Source organism: Macaca fascicularis, chromosome 3, assembly GCF_037993035.2.
Source record: "Macaca fascicularis isolate 582-1 chromosome 3, T2T-MFA8v1.1".
In the NCBI taxonomy this organism is placed as follows: domain Eukaryota; kingdom Metazoa; phylum Chordata; class Mammalia; order Primates; family Cercopithecidae; genus Macaca; species Macaca fascicularis.
This window is the reverse complement of record NC_088377.1, coordinates 126,733,556-126,750,684: the sequence shown is the minus strand read 5'-3', so window position 1 is coordinate 126,750,684 and position 17,129 is coordinate 126,733,556. Positions and strand designations below refer to the sequence as shown.

General features: G+C 34.8%; 2 protein-coding genes across 47 annotated transcripts in view; one reads left to right on the top strand and one right to left on the bottom strand.

Annotated features, from left to right (window-relative positions):
- The window catches only part of SGCE (sarcoglycan epsilon), a 71,573-nt gene that overhangs the window by 14,055 nt on the left and 40,389 nt on the right, over positions 1-17,129 (bottom strand). For 20 of the 46 annotated variants that reach the window (XR_012432648.1, XR_012432647.1, XR_275618.5 and 17 more), the window contains 3 exons: positions 4,106-4,268; positions 1,380-1,591; positions 424-450 (listed from right to left, as the gene is read on the bottom strand). Coding sequence is in view for 27 of the 46 variants with exons in the window: in XM_045388800.3 (XP_045244735.2) it covers positions 424-450; positions 1,380-1,591; positions 4,106-4,268 (402 nt within the window). In the remaining 19 variants the exon portion in view is untranslated. Of the gene's footprint in view, positions 1-423; positions 451-1,379; positions 1,592-4,105; positions 4,269-11,326; positions 14,816-17,129 lie in introns of those variants that run through there. The other 26 variants (XR_012432655.1, XR_012432650.1, XR_012432649.1 and 23 more) reach the window with 3 other exon arrangements.
- The window catches only part of CASD1 (CAS1 domain containing 1), a 124,180-nt gene that overhangs the window by 89,250 nt on the left and 17,801 nt on the right, over positions 1-17,129 (top strand). The window lies entirely within an intron of this gene.

The window sequence follows — 17,129 nt, the reverse complement described above, 5'->3', positions numbered from 1 at the left end:
ATTTTTGCTTCTGGTGGGGCATTTATAAATACTCACAGAAGTTTCATTTTATGGTAGGTTATTACTGTAGATTCTGGAAAACTTGTATGAAAGGTCTTTTCATCTGTTCTCTGGTTTATAGAAATGCAGATTGGAAACCACATAGTATAAATGGTAAGTTAATATTCTGAATCTGAAATAATTTTTAATTTTTTAAAAATTAAAAATGTTTAATTTTTATCTGTGTAATCTTATTAAACCCTTTCTAGTTTTAGTTTCTACCCCTCCTAAATATCTCTATTTAGAAAGCAGCTTTCACATTTATGAAATAAACTATGAAAGATGACAAATGAAAAAAAGCTTGACACACATGTATGGAGCATGATGGGCAACTGAGAGGTGGGAAAAAATGATGAAGAAAATAACAGGAAAGAAGACACTTACTCTGGTGTTTGCATGTTTCTCTTTTCCCTAGAAACAAAACAAAATTTATGAATTAAATAATAGCATTGATATTTGGAACATTAAGACTATATGCTCATGGGATCTTGCATGATGTGGAAATGCTGACATTGTTACTATTAAATGCAACCAGGCAGCATTTGCCACCAGGTTTATGACATTACTTGGATGAGTACACATACAGCGATGGAATACTGATGAGAAACACATAGAAAAATGAAAAAAAATGGAGATTAAGAATCAAGGCCTTGATTGAAATAAACTCTATGACATAATGAAATCAAGCTACATGTAAAAATGAAAGAATTTGTTACTTGCTGCTTTATTAAATTTTTATCCTTTCCTTTGTCGCCCTGACTTCCAGATAATCTTGGGAGATTACCTTAATTGACATAGATGTCCTGAAAGTACTAACTATTCATGAAGTGAAGAGTTGTTACTCAAATTATACCTTATTTTCATTAATTTACTCCTTCGTTGGGTTTTAAAAATATATTTTATACATTTAGATTGTGTTACCCTGTTTGACGGCAGAATGATTTCAAGAGTTTTGACCATCACTTCTGGTCAAACTAACACGATTAATTTTTTAAGTGCAATTACTATGTCAGTAGATTCTGCAGTCTCTGCTCATTACAAGATGGCTTGTATAACCAAAATATCTAGCCTCAATTATTCTTGGGACTGTTTTGCCAGTGTGAATTTACATCTAGCCTTAATAATTTTTGAATAAAGTTATTATATCCCCTAACTTGATTTACTAGACTCAAAACTATTTTAATTCATTTTAAAGGAATAAAGTATTGCAGTTTGGACACAATTTCAATTCATTTACAAAGTGTTTTATGAACTAAAATGAAATTTCACTTTTAATGGAAACTTCTATGTTGTTATCTTAGCAGGATCTCTAATTTTCTTATTAGTTTTAAAGTACTCACACGCCTTCCCGTCGGCAGCACATGATATAAGCAAGTATTAGAAAAAGGACCAGTGCTACTGCCGAGGGCACAGCCAGTGTAATTAGGAAATCCGTGTAATAGTCTCTGCTTTTCAAAGAATCAGAAGGGGGTTTGTATTCCCCACCATCAGGTAAAATCCCCTCTCCACGAATCACTTCCTGATAGGTGGACACTTGCTTTGTTTTATCAACCTGATACAAAAGAAGACAATTACACAACAAATTAATCATTGCAAACATTATGAGATTTTAAGATCTGGATACACTAAAACATTCTTTGACAAATTGTCTAAAAAGCCATCTTTTCCAATTACTTTATCACCGTGAATTTGCAAGTATTTATTGGAGGCAGGGAATGTAATGAATGAAAGTAATAAAGGCTTTACTTTGGTCTACTTTCTATGTTCTTCCTAAAACACATATACATATACATTTACATGTGTACATATTTAACATGTGTGTACCTATGTGTGTAGTTGTTCGTTTTCAGTTTCCTTCCTCTAAAGCAGCAGTCCTTTACACTACCATGTAAATGTCTTATTTCCTAGTGGCAAAGCTCAAGTGCAGATTTTACCAAACCTAAAACTGGCTGAAAACCAGGTATGCACGTATTTGTTCTAAGGTTAGCGACAGAGAAAAGTGTGAAGGGGAGGGGGTGGAAAGAGGGACAATTTCCAAACGTGTTGTCCTTGATCTTTCTGCCTTCCAGCTGACAGAAGTAACTTTTATGGAAGATAGTCTAGGGAATATGGAACCTATCCCAGTCTTACTTAATTCTATCCCAGTATCAAAAAAAACTACAACAGTTGCACTATGTTAATTTACCTCCACATTAACTGTGCTGCTTTCACTGAGTTGCATTTAATTATGCTAAGGTTTTTATTGAAGGACACTAAAAATGTAGCCATGTGAAATTTGCTACTACATTTGCTACTAAAATAAAATGCTGGGGAGAATTAGTTGTAGCATTATTCAGTATCTTCTCCCAAAATGTAAATGACGAGTTGATGGGTGCTGAGGAGTTAATGGGTGCAGCACACCAACATGGCACATGTATACATATGTAACAAACCTGCACGTTGTGCACATGTACCCTAGAACTTAAAGTATAATTTAAAAAAAATAAGAAAAATTTTGTTAATAATATAGTGTTAGTGAAAACTTGTTTTCTGCCAAGGAATTGATGTGCTTCCTTTTTAGAATGAGAACTAAATATGAATTTCATTTTTTTTGTCCTACACATTAGGCAGCTTGTTGTCCAACACAGCCTTATGCTTGTTTTTGGGGGGTGAAATTTAGGTCCTGATTTTCCACTTCTTTTATATTTTATTTATTATGTTTATTGTATGACTCTTGTTTAACCTTCTGAAATCTTTTGTGGCAAGATGTGGCATAAAAATAAATACACGTAAAATAAAAAATAAAAATTCCCAACCTTTCCACTTATAAAGCCTTAACAGATAAACAAAAATCTTCAAGGTATATATCATTTTTTAACTTTTAGAGATTGGGTAATAGTCTTAAACTCATTTTCCAGAACAACCACAAGTAACATGGCATTGTTAGGGTCTGCTGTCCACCGATGATGCTGGGAGAGGAATCTAAGTTATGGTTGCAGCTGCTCAGTCTCCTGTACCCCTGTATCATTAGCACCATGATTGAAATATTGAGCATATTTGCCTATAACAATAATTTTACTTGATTTAGGAAGGCAAAGAAGGCCATTTTTCTAAAGGCCATGAGACAAGAGGCATGAGAAGAAGAGTTCAAGGCAAAAGGCCACAAGGAGTGCTAAGTGTTGCAGTGTGAGTAATATGTTCTCCAGGATGCAGCTGGCTCTCTAAGACATGAAGTGATAGTTGTGTTTATGTGTCAGTAACTTTGTTAAAATGTCAGCTTTAAACTTAGATCTAATTCACTCACCACCAATCATAAAGAGTTGAAAGAAGTTAAATCTAAAAGGACACTAAAGAATTAAAACATCAGTTGGATACATTAATATGAAAAGTAAAAAGAAAAAACAAAGAATTAAAACAACCCTCCTATCTTTCAGATAACAGGATCAAAATATTATATACAGACATAATATAAAATATACAAACATATATAAAATATTACACATCTTACATATATTTGAAACCTTACATTTTCCTAAATCTGTTAACATGCAAATTCAAATGTGATTTGGAAAGAAATATTATGTTTATGAATTATGGGTAAGATTCTAACTTCACTCGAAATTGTCTCTTGTTTCTTGGACTTTCCCTATAATTTGAGTTTTCAGAACATTAAATCATAGCACAATATTGCTTTATTTTCAGATTTATTATTGTACTCCATCCTCTCCTTCCAAAGTGGGTTAGTGGTAGAATATTTAAGAAGAATCATTCTGCACATATCATACTAACTCCATTATCTGTGCTCATTAGCAGCTATATGGATGTCCAGGGGGTTCATTTGGACCACCTGCCAAGCTAATCCAGCCCCAGCAACTAATCAAGGACAGAATAAGTACAAAAGTGGATATATTCTTTCCTAAATGGATGCACTGTCAATGAGCTTTCCAGATCCTTAATCTGAAGGGAAGTCAACTGCAGTTCAAGTAAACCCAGGATTTATTTCTAAAAGCAATTCAGGTTTTAGTCAAATGTTAACTCCAGTCACATCATTTTTAATTAAACTTGCAAAAACAAAATAAAAACTTACCAATGAAATTTTGCACCAGTCAATGTAAAATTGAGTACGAAATTTTTTATCACATGTTATTACAGGCTCCATTTCTTGACTACATCGCAATTGATTCTGTGGATTTTCAACTTCCCGTAAACAAGAAGAAAACGGGACATCTGCACCAACCATGACATAGACGCTGTAAAAATGTGAAACTCTCAGGTTATCCTTTAAGAAAATTGAAAACACTAAAAAACAATCTACCTTGAAAGCAGGATTTAGCCTTTTGAATTGAGAGATTAACTAGACTCATCCCTGAGGTAGGGGCCTAGGCTTTAAAAACAATGATTCATGTAGGGGCTTCCTTTCATTCATTCCTTTATTCAGCCAATATTTACTGAGCACTTTGGTATACCAGATACTCTCTCCATTCTATGTTAATTTCTAAAAGCTTTATTTCATCCCATTTATTTTCATTCAGTATAAACATGCGTCATATTCTGATTACTATATTTAGTAATTACTATATTTAGTAGACTACTTAAATTAAAAAATTACCCTTAAGGTAAATTAGTTAGAAAATAACCCCACTACTACAATAATAAATAACTAAGTAGTACATTTCACTTAATTTTCTTATAATAAAACTCTTAAATTACATCCCTGGAAGTATGGAGCTTTGGGTGGACATCACTATTTTACCTACCAGTTCAGTCAGTTTTTCTACTACACAAACCCCTATATGCTTGGTCTCTCATCAGAAGGCCTTGCAGTCTTTTATCTAAGACATTAATATAAGAGTAAAATTATTGTTTGGTAAACACAAAGAGGCAAACAAAATCTATTTTGTTAGTGTAGGGGAGTTATGGGGAAAGACCTCTACTTAATTGACTGAAAAGATTTCACAACAGAAAATAGTGACAACAATATTTAAATAATCTTGGAGCAGCTTGAGAAGATAGGAATCTCATTGGCCTTTCAAAAGAAAAAAGAAAACCAGGAAAATACTCCAAGTAAATACCATTCCTTTTCATAATGACAATGCTAAGAAAAAGATGACAATGTAAAATGAAATAAAACCATCAAAATTCCAGCTACCTTCTTTGCAGAAGTTGACTAACTGATCCTAAAATTCCTAAGGAAGTTCATAGCACCCAGAATAGCCATACACACACACACACATTTTGATAAGGAAAAACAAATTTGTAAAACTCACAATTCCCAATTTGAAAACTTACTCAGAGCTACAGTAAGCAAGTCATCTGGTATGGGCATAGGGACAGACATACAGATCAATGGAATAGAACTAAGAATCCAGAAATAAACTCTCATATTTAATAAACTGATTATTATCACAGGTACCAAGACAATTCAAAAAGGAAAGAATAATTGTTATAACTAATGGTGCTGGAAAAACTGGATATCCACATATCCTGTCCTACCTAAAAAGGCAGATGAGAAGCATATGTGAAATTCATGGTCCTGAGGCATAGGCTCACTAAAAGATTGAGAACGAATCATAGGATTACAGAATTCTTCCCCTCCCACAACACCTGACCACCATATTACTAAAGGTCTACTTATAGTCAAATTCCTTTTACTCCATACATTAGTCTGGCTATCAAGAAAAAAATTATAAAACATACTATACAGCAAAAAAAAAAAAAAAAGAAAAAAAAAAAAAACAGTTTGAAAAGACTGAACAAGCATCAAACCAGACAGAGATGGCAGAGATGTTGAAATTATCAGACCAGAAATTTAAAACAACCATGACTAATATGCAGAGGGCTCTAATGAATAAAGTGAAACTGCTTTGCAAGAAATGTTAAAATAACTTCTGTTGAGAGATGGAAAAAGATATAGGTCAGAAACCGAGATCTACATAAAGAAAAGTAGAGCATCAGAGAAGGAATAAGTGAAGATAAAACCTTTTATTTTTCTTAATTGATCTAACAGATGACTTGTTTAAAATAATATCTACAATTTATTCACCCGTGTATCCATAAATGTATATATCTATATGTTTATATACACATATATAAGCAAAATAAATGACAGCAATGATACAAGAGAGATGAGGGAGAGACAGGGATTATTTTGTTATAAGATACCTGCAATACCTAGGAAGTATTATAGTGTTATTTGAAAGTGAACTTGGATTGGTTTTATATGTATATTGCAAACTCTAAGACAATCACTGAAAGAAAGTTTAAAAAATACAACTGATAGGTTAAAAGAGGAGAGAAAACAATCATAAAAATTGCTCAATGAAAACTATAAAAAGTGGGAAAAGAGTGAAAGACAAAAATAGAAACAAAAAACAAAGGCAACAAACAGGAAGCAGTAACAAATATGGTTATTTTATTTTATTTTATTTTGTTATTTTATTTTTGAGGCAGAGTCTCGCCCTGTCACCCAGGCTGGAGTGCAGATCTCGGCTCACTGCAACTTCCGCCTCCTGGGTTCAAGCGATTCTCCTGCCTCGGCCTCCCAAGTAGCTGGGATTACAGGTGCCCACCACCACACCCAGCTAATTTTTGTATTTTCGGTAGAGATGGGTTTTTACCATGTTGGCTAGGCTGGTCTCGAACTCCTGACCTCAGGTGATCTGCCTGCCTCTGCCTCCCAAAGTGCTGGAATTACAGGCATGAGCTACCATGGCTTGCCTCAATAATCACTTTAATCATCCATGGTCTAAATCTAAATACCCCAATGAAAAGACAGAGACTGTCAGAGTGGATTGAAAAACAAGATCCAACTATACTCTGTTTACAAAAAATACCTACTTTAAATATGAAGACACATATACATTAAAAGTAAATGGGTGGAGAAAGATATACTATGCTAACAATAACTCTAAAAAGCAGGAGGAGCTATATTAATTTCAGACAGAGCCAACCTCATAGCAAGGAAACGTATCAGAGACAAAGAAAGGCATTACATAATGATAAAGAGGTCAATTCTTTAAGAACATAAATCACTCCTTAATGTGTATGTGCCTAATAACAGTGCATCAAAATACACGAGGCAAGAGCTGATAGAAGTGCAAAGAGAAACAGATGAATCTACTATTATAGTTGGACATTTCAACATCTCTCTATCAGAAATGGACACAACCAGCAGGCAGAAAATTGGTAAAGACATAGTGAAACTCAGTATCATCATTAGTCGACAGGTTTTAATAGACACTTAGAGACTACTTCATCCAAAAATAGCAGAATACACATTCTTCTTAAGTTCACATGAAACACTTAACAACATTCCAGACCATAAAAAATTAACAAATTTAAAAGAATGGAAATCATATACTGTCTGCTCTCAGACCACAGTAGAATTAAACTGGAACTCAATATCAAAAAGATAACTGAAAAACCCCAAACTACTAGGAGACTAAGCAACATCCTTCAAAAATAGCACATGGATTAAAGGAGAAATCTTGGATGAAACCTGAAAATATTCTGAATTAAATGAAAATGAAACCATAACTTATCAAAATGTTCACAATTCAGCAAAAGCAATACTTAGAAGGAAATTCATAGCATTGAATGCATACATTAGAAAAGAAGAAAGATCTAAAATCAATAATTGAAACTTCCCCCTCAGGAAACTAGAGAAAGAAGAACAAGTCAAATCCAAAGTAAGCAGAAGAAAAAAATAATAATAAAAATCAGATAATCTGCACAGGGCCTATATGTAGTAAAGAAATTGAATCAATAATTAATATTCTAAAAAAGAAAGCATCAGGTACAGATGGGTTCATTGTTGAATTCTACCAGACATTTAAAGGAGAAATTATGCCAACACTCTACAATATTTCTCAGAAGACAAAAGCCAAAAGAATACTTCCTATCTCATTCTGTGAAACCAAAATTACCTTAATACCAAAACCAGAAAACAACATTACATGAAAAGAAACTACACATCATACCAGCATCTCTCATAAACACAGGTGCAAAAATCCTCAACAAAATATTAGCAAATCAGATTCAACAACGTATAAAAGGAATTATACACAACGATCAATTGGGACTTTCCCCAGTTATGCAAGGCTAGTTCAACATCCAAAAATCAGTTAATATCACATCAACAGGCTAAAGAAGAAAAATCACATGACATCATCAACAGATGCAGGAAATGCATTTGACAAAATCCAATGGCAATTTGTGGAAAAAAAAAAAATTCTTAGTAAATTAGGAATAGAGAGGGATTTCCTCAATTTGACACCTACAGCTAACATTACTCTAAATGATGAGAAACTTGAAGTTTTCCCACTAGCATCAGGAAAAAGTTAAGAATGTTGCCTCTCATCACTGTTTTTTTAACATCATACTGGAAGTCCTAACTAATGTAATAAAAGACAAAAAGATAATAAAAAGTATACAGATTTGAAAAGATCAAATACTATCTTTGCAGATGATATGATTCAAAAGAATTGATTAAAAACTCCTAAAACTAGTAAGTGATTACAGCAAGGTTGCAGGAATCAGTAATAACCTTCCAAAACAGAAAGCATCAAAATACATGAGGCAAGAGCTGATACAGCTGATAGTAAGATTAATATGCTAAAGTCAATCACTTTCCTAGAACAGGTAGAACTTGAAATTAAAAACACAGACCGAGTGTGGTGGCTAACACCTGTAATCCCAGCACTTTTGGAGGCCGAGGCAGGTGGATAACCTGAGGTCAGAAGTTTGAGACCAGCCTGGCCAATGTGGCAAAACCATCTCTACTAAAAATACAAAAATTAGCTGGGCATGGTCACGCCTGTAGTCCCAGCTTCTCAGGAGGTTGAGCCAGGGGTTGAATCCGGCAGGCAGAGGTTACAGTGAGCCAAGATTGTGCCACTGCACTCCAGCCTAGGCGCAGAGTACCCTCCAAAATAAAATACTTATATATAAATATAAGTCTAATAAAATAGGTACAAGATCTGTATGAGGAAAATTACAAAACTGATTAAAGAAATCAAAGAAGAACTAAATAAATGGAGAGATTCCATGTTTATGGATAGGAAGACTAAATATTGTCCTTATGTCAGTTCTTTCCAAATTAATTATAGATTCAATGTAATCTCAATCATAATCTCAGCAAGTTATTTTGCAGATATTAACAAACTTATTCTAAAGTTTATATGGAGAAACAGAAGACCCAGAATAGCCAAAACAATATTGAAGGAGAAGAACAAATTTTGAGGACACTACCCAACATCAAGATTTACTATAAAGCTACAGCAATCAAGACAGTGCAGTACTGGGAAACAACTGACAAAACAGATCAATGGAACAGAATACACATTTAGAAATAGACTCACATAAATCTATTCAAGTAATCTGTGGTAAAGGAGCAAAGGCAATACAACGGAGGAAAGACAGTCTTTCGAATAAATGGTGTTGAAAAAACTAGACTTATACATGTAAAAAATGAATCTAGACGCATATGCCCTTCACAAAAATTAACTCAAAATGCATCACAGATCTACATGCAAACTGCAAAACTATGAAACTCCTAGAAGACAATAGAGGAGAAAATCGAGATGACCTTGGATTTGATGATGACTTTTTAGTTACAACACCAAAGGCACAATCCATGAAAGAAAGAACTGACGAGATGGACTTAATTAAACTTAAAAATTTCTCTTCTGCAAAAGACTCCCAGTAATACAAGAAGCCACAGATTAGAAGGAAATATTTGCAAAATGCATATCTGATAAAGGACTGTTATTCAAAAAACACTTAAAACATAAAACAACAAACAATCCAATTAAAAATGGGCCAGAGGCCTGATGCAGTGGCTCAAGCCTGTAATCTCGCACTTTTGGAGGCCAAGGTGGGCAGATCACCTGAGGCCAGGTGTTTGAGATCAGCCTCACCAACATGGCGAAACCCCATCTCTACTGAAGATACAAAAATTATCTGTGTTTGGTGGCATGCTCCTATATTCCCAGCTACTTGACTTGGGAAGCTGAGGCATGAGAATCTCTTGAACCCAGGAGGCAGAGGCTTCAGTGAGCCAAGATCACAACCCTGCACTCCAGCCTGGGCGATACAGTACGACTCTGTCTTAACAACAACAAAAAGCCAGAGACCTTAACAGACGCCTCACCATAGAAGATATACTCGTGGTAAATATGCACATGAAAAGATGCTCCACTTAACATATCATCACAGAAAGACAAATGAAAACAGTGAGATATGCAACACACAGATTGGCCAAAATCCAGAACAGTGGCAATATCAAATGCTGGCAAGGATGTGAAGCAACCAGCAACTTTTATTCATTGCTGGTGGGAATGCAAGATGGTGTAGCCAATTTGGAAGACAGCTTGGCAGTTTCTTACAAAATAACATACTTTTACCATATGATCCAGCTATCACTCTCCCTATGTTTACCCAAAGGAGTTAAAAACTTACTTCCACACAGAAGCCTGCACATGGATGTCTATAGCAGCTTTGTTCATGACTGCCAAAATGTGGGGACAACCAAGATGTCCTCCAGTAGGTGAATGATAATTAAACTGTGGTACATCCAGAAAATGGAATATTATTCAGTGCTAAAAAGGAATAAGCTATCTAGTCATGAAATGGTATGGAAGAAACTTAAAAGCATATTACTAAGTGAAATAAGCCAACATGGAAAGGCTACAGACTATATGATTCCAATTATATGACATTCTAGAAGAAAAACCACTATAAAGACAGTAAAAACATCAATGATTGCCAGAAGTTGGGGGGAAGGAGGGATGAACAGGTGGAACATAGATGACTTTTAGAGCAGTGAAACTACTCTGTATGATACTATAATGGTGGAAACATGTCATTATACATTTGTCCAAACCCACAGAATGTAAACCACTAAGAGTGACACCTAATGTAAGGTAGGGACTTTGGGTGATAGTGATTTGTCAATATAGGTTCATCATTTGTAACAAATGTACCACTCTGGTGAGGGATGTTCATAATGGGGGAGGCGATGCAAAAGTAATCTCTGCACCTTACGCTTAATTTTTCTATAAACCTAAAAATTCTCTAAAAAATAGTATACACACAAAAAATTCAAAGACTTTAAGAGCTAAAACTATTACACTCTGAGAGGAAAACAGGCATAAATATGACCTTGGATTAGGCAATGATTTTTTAAAATATGACACCAAAAGCTCCAGCAGTAACAAAAAAAAAAATAGATAAATTGAAGTCTATCAAAATAAAAAAAGTTCTGTGCTTCAAAGAACACCATTAAGAAAAGTGAAGACAATCCATGAAATAGGAGAAAATATCTGCAAATCATATATTTAATAAAGGACTTGTATATAGAACATATAAAAGACTCTTACAACTTGATCAAAAGATGAATAATTCAATTAAAAATGGCAAAGGATATGAATAGACCTGTTTCCAAAAATGATATCTAGATATCTAATACACATATGAAGAGATGCTCAGCATCACTGGCCATCAGCAAAATAGAAATCAAAACCACAATGAGATACCACTTCACTTTCACTAGGATGGTTATAATCAAAAAGACAGATAATAGCTAGTGCTGGTGAAGATGTGGAACAGTTGGAACTCTCCTATTTTGCTGGTGGAAATGTAAAATACATCTGCTTTGGAAAACAGTCTGGCAATTCTTCCAAATGTTAAATATAGAGTTACCATATGACCCAGCAACTCGATTCCTAGGGATATACTTAAGAAAAGTGAAAATATATGTCTACACAAAGACTTGTACATGAATGTTCACAATGACATCGTTCATAATAGTCAACAAGTGAAAACAACCCAAATGCTCATCAGCTTATAAATGGATAAACAAAAGGTGGCATATCCATAAAACAGAATATTACTCCATGATTAAAAATGAAATACTAATTTATTCTACAACATAGATGAAACTTGAAAATGTTATACAAAGTGAAAGAAGCCAGTCACAGAAGACCATGCATTATATAATTCCATTTATACAAAATGTCCAGAATAGGCACTTTATAGAGACAGCAAGTACCTTAGTGGCTGCCTAGGGGTGGGGGTGGTGGTGACTGCTAATGTGTACAAGGGTGGGTGTGTGGTGTTGGGATAATAAAAACTTTCTAAAATTGATTATAATAATGATTGCATGACTTTGTGAATTTACTAAAAATCACGATTTAAAATTGTACATTTTAGATAGGTGCATTGTATGATATGTGAATTATATCTCAATAAAGCTGTTATTTTTAAAAAATGAAATAAAAGTACAGCACAAAAGTTCAAAGCTATGTAAATGTAAATATGAAGTCACGACCAAGCCTGAGATGACAACTGTGTTCGAGAGTATGTTCACACAAATTCATTTGCTCTTCACATCAAATTTGTATTAGGATTTAAGACTAATTTGAAAGATTATTTTTTAAAAAACCTATTGTACCTTTGGGAAACAAATAGTAAATAATTGACTAAAATTAAAGATCAAATTAAAAATTCAGAACAAAAGTAGATATGAGAAACTATTGGTATTTAGATGATCAGTGGATATAAACATATTCAATTTAAAACAAGTTATTACTTTTAAGCCTTGCATACATTCAGTTTCTATCCTCTTAATAACTACCAAGCCAACACCGTATTTTTCCTTGGTAATTGTGAAATATATTTGTAAGGACAGAGATAAAATGAATGTTTCTTACAACTGTTAATGGCCCTCTTGCTTAGACAAGACATTGATTTGTATTTGCAATTAGTAAGATTTTTTTTTTTTTTTTTTTTTTTTTTTTTGAGACAGAGTCTCGCTCTGTCGCCCAGGCTGGAGTACAGTGGCCGGATCTCAGCTCACTGCAAGCTCCGCCTCCCGGGTTTACGCCATTCTCCTGCCTCAGCCTCCGAGTAGCTGGGATTACAGGCGCCCGCCACCGCGCCCGGCTAGTTTTTTGTATTTTTTAGTAGAGACGGGGTTTCACCGGGTTAGCCAGGATGGTCTCGGTCTCCTGACCTTGTGATCCACCCGTCTCGGCCTCCCAAAGTGCTGGGATTACAGGCTTGAGCCACCGCGCCGGGCCGTAAGATTTTTAATTAATTCTTTTCAAGGTAACATGAATGGGCATAAGAGATTTTCATGCTTTGAAATGTTTCTTTCCTTAAATTATAAAAGCAATATAAAAACATTAAAGAAAATCTGAGGTATAAAAGCAAATCTCATTTATATTGCCAAGAGAACTATTTTCATTTTCCAATGTACCTTGCAGAATATTTTTCAAATGCATATATTTTAATCTAATTGCAATAATCTCTAAAATATAATTGTGTGTCCTGCTTTTTCACTTACTACATCTAAGCATATTCCACATTGTAGTCTTTGTAATTATAGTTTTATGGCAATATAATTTTTTAAGTACATATGATTTATTTTGCAATTATTTCAGAGTTGGACAACTAAGTTGCTTCCAATTTTTTGAAGTTATAAATAATATTACAAAGACTATCACTGCATATTCTTTAATGTGACTATCCTAAAAGAGAGGTCTAGAAGTGGAAACATTTTTATGACAGTTGACACATATTGCCAAATTACTTTCATCTCTACTTGGATGATCCATAAGCTTTTCAACTTAATATGTTCCAAACTGAGCTCATCATTACTCCACCCCACCTCCACCTGTTCCTCCTTCTATCTTCTCTCTCGGTGATTGACATCCCCAAATGCTCAAGTCATGAACTCAAGCACCATCTCTTTGACTCCTCTCCTTCTCTCCACATATTTAATCCATCATCAGTCTCTGACATTTACCCTGAAATAACTCTCATACACACTTGTCCACTTTGTTTTGTCCCACTGCTAGAACTGTAGTTCTAGTCACCATCACCTTCCAAAGGGAGTGAAGGAACAGCCCCTTAATGGTGCTCCTTGAACCTAGTCTTTGCCACTGTCCTCAAGTAGCCTATTGGCTAAATGAATGCATGAATGAAAAGCATTATACCAGTTTAAAAACAAACGGAACACAAATGTCATGCTCAAAAGCAGTAGATATTGGATTTGTCTCATTAAGTTTTTCTAAAAAGTATATTTATGGCTTCTTTTATAGAATCACTAAGTTTGAACATGCTAGCTTTTTAAAATATGTAATTTTGTCCAAGTCCATGTGTAAAAATAATAACTATGCTACACATGCTAAAATTATGTTTTTTGTAATCTGTTGTTTTCCTTTCACCTAGTTTTTGATATGTCAAAATTTTAAATTTGTATGAAGTAAAATGAGAATGATCTTTACCTTTATGACCCTACCACATGTTTTCAAAATTTCAAATGTGTATAAACAGATGAGACAGGAGGCTATTATCAAGTATAAGACTCTCAATGAAGGCTAACAAAACCTGGTACTTCAAAATATTAGAGACTGGAGTACACTAGATAGAGTTGTTTCTTGTGAAGAATTTTTTCCTTTCAATTTGAACAATTCAATTTCTCTTCTTTGAGGTAAAATGCATTTATTGAGGCCTTTAGATTTATAATATGAAGAAACAAGTAATGGTAAATAATTTAAGTCAAAACTCCACCTTTTACAGCAATAACCAAATAAATGGATCCAATGATTGTATTTTTTCCTGTCCAATTAATGAACATACTTTGTTATTTTATGTATATAGAAGATAAAAGACAGTTTAGAGAAGAATATGTCCATATATGTTACATGTTGCCTGGGAAATGTTGAGCTCTCAAAAGCAGCAGCACCAAACTTCCTGCCTTTTCTTCCACCCTGCTTCTTTTTAATGTACATATCTGCAATTAATCAATAAAATTAAGATGAAAAATAAAGAATGAAAGATGTATGGGATTATAGCGAAACACATATAATAAAATAAACAAGTGAAAAAGTCACCAGAAATTAGGAAAACATTGAAAACTCGACAGGACTAATAATTATCTTGCAAGCCAGAGCACTGCATTTGGCACTGAATTTTCTTGTACCCAAATTGAAATTAAAAAAAAAAAAACACAGTAAATGTCACAGTTCTCATCATTAGAGAGAGGAAAGCATGACTATTCCTTAGAGACCTAAATGTTTTATTGGCACTGAATTCTAAAAGAATTTTTTCATGTATTCATGTTCCTCTTGTTCATGTATCCTTTGGCAGGGGAAAATGGATGCTATTGGGTCCCCTAAAATCCCAGCACCTATATCCACACAGCATTTCCTCCATTCAGTCTTCCCTGTTCTACAAGTGTGATCTCTCTAAAACAAAAACTTTAGTATCAACGATTTTCTGCACAGGTCCTAATGCTTCAGGATGAAATCCAAATAACTTTTCCCAGAAAACAAGGTCTTACATGATCTGGTCTTTGCCCCTTCTGGATCTTTCTCCATTTCCACACAAAGTAGATTTCTGAATCCACTATGCTCTCTCCCACCTAAGGGACTTGCCCAAGCCTTTATCCCTGCATAGCGTTCCTGTTTCTCATTTTCTCAGCACGCTAATTTGTACTTATATTTTCAACTCAGTCAGCCTTCAGATCCTCTATAAACCTTTTCCAGGTGTAGAACTGTAATGAGAGAGGAGCCCTCTCTGTGATGCCTCAATTGTGGTGCTTAAAACACTGATTTTAATTATCTGATTATTTGCCTACTCCCTAGTAGACTGCAAGCCTAGATTGTGTTTTTAAAATCGCTCTACTCCAAAGACTAATAAAATATTCTCACATTTAAAAAATACTGAATAAACCTTAAACTATGAAAGAAAAAGAGATAGAATTCAGAAGAGTAGATACTAAACATATAGTTGCATTGACTTCATTTGTTTTTTGTTATAAAAATTGATACAGGTTTCCAATTTTATATTAAAGGCATTTGCAAATATTTCTATATCACCACTATTCCATAAAAGAAAGCATAGTTGAACCAAAATTATAGAAGGGACATCATTTAAGAATAAAGGGCAATTCGGCCTGGCACGGTGGCTCACGCCTGTAATCCCAGCACTCTGGGAGTCTGAGGCGGGTAGATCACGTGGTCAGGAGTTCCAGACCAGCCTGGCCAACATGATGAAACTCCATCTCTACTAAAAATATAAAAATTAGCCAGGCATGGTGGCAGGAGCCTGTAATCTCAGCTACTCAGGAGGCTGAGATAGGAGAATCACTTGAACCCAGGAGGCAGAGGTTCCAGTGAGTCGAGATCCCACCACTGCATTCTAGCCCGCATAACAAAAAAAAAAAAAAAAAAAAAAAAAGGATAAAGGGCAATTCTGTAAGTTACAATAAATAGAGACAATTTCAGAACCCTACTGAAATTGGCCCAGGATCATGACTTTCCATCAGACCAATATTGGGCAGCCATTGATTTCCATTCTTTTCCTCAACTATAACTTCTCACTGAGACCTCTGACATACCGCAAAAAGCAGACAATCAGCGGGAGTACTTTGTGAGATGGTCTAGAGAATAAACTAGGATTCTCTGTTGCTGACTGAAACTGGATCCACATGCTTTGGTAACCAGAGGAAATAGTGGTAGGTTTGACAATCTCTTAGGAAAAGTGAGTATATTCTTTAATCCTCACACCCCATCATTCCCTTCATAGCCACCATTTACACTACATCACTCGCCTGTGGTTGGCAGCCATGACATGCCTGGAATGAAATATGAACCTGCTCTTCTTCCCCCAGCTTTATCCCAGGCTAAATACATCCATGAGGCCTTAGCCTCTAGCTCAGCATTAGGAGCAAAAGTAGCACCAAGACCATGCCCAGAGATAGCACAGTTGCCTTGGGGTTATGGGTCTGGCAAGTGAAAATGAATCTTTTCAGAGGGCTCAGCCTTCCTTTGCAGGAGCTTATTCACTTTGAAGTAAATCTTTATAATCATTTTCTGTTTGATTTAGGAGAAGTTTGAAAGCTGTCAGTGAGTTCTGCCAGATTAAAAAAAAAAATGCTCATCAAGAAGGAAAAATGCTCAGCAACCTGAGATGCTGCAGGTTGGGCTCTTGGGGACTGACATTTAATTACACTTTAGGCAGTAGAAGGGTAGTAGATTTACTCTGAGGGTCTACTACTGAGGGCTACTCTTGGTCATCTGCTGTTTAACTGACTATACATATCA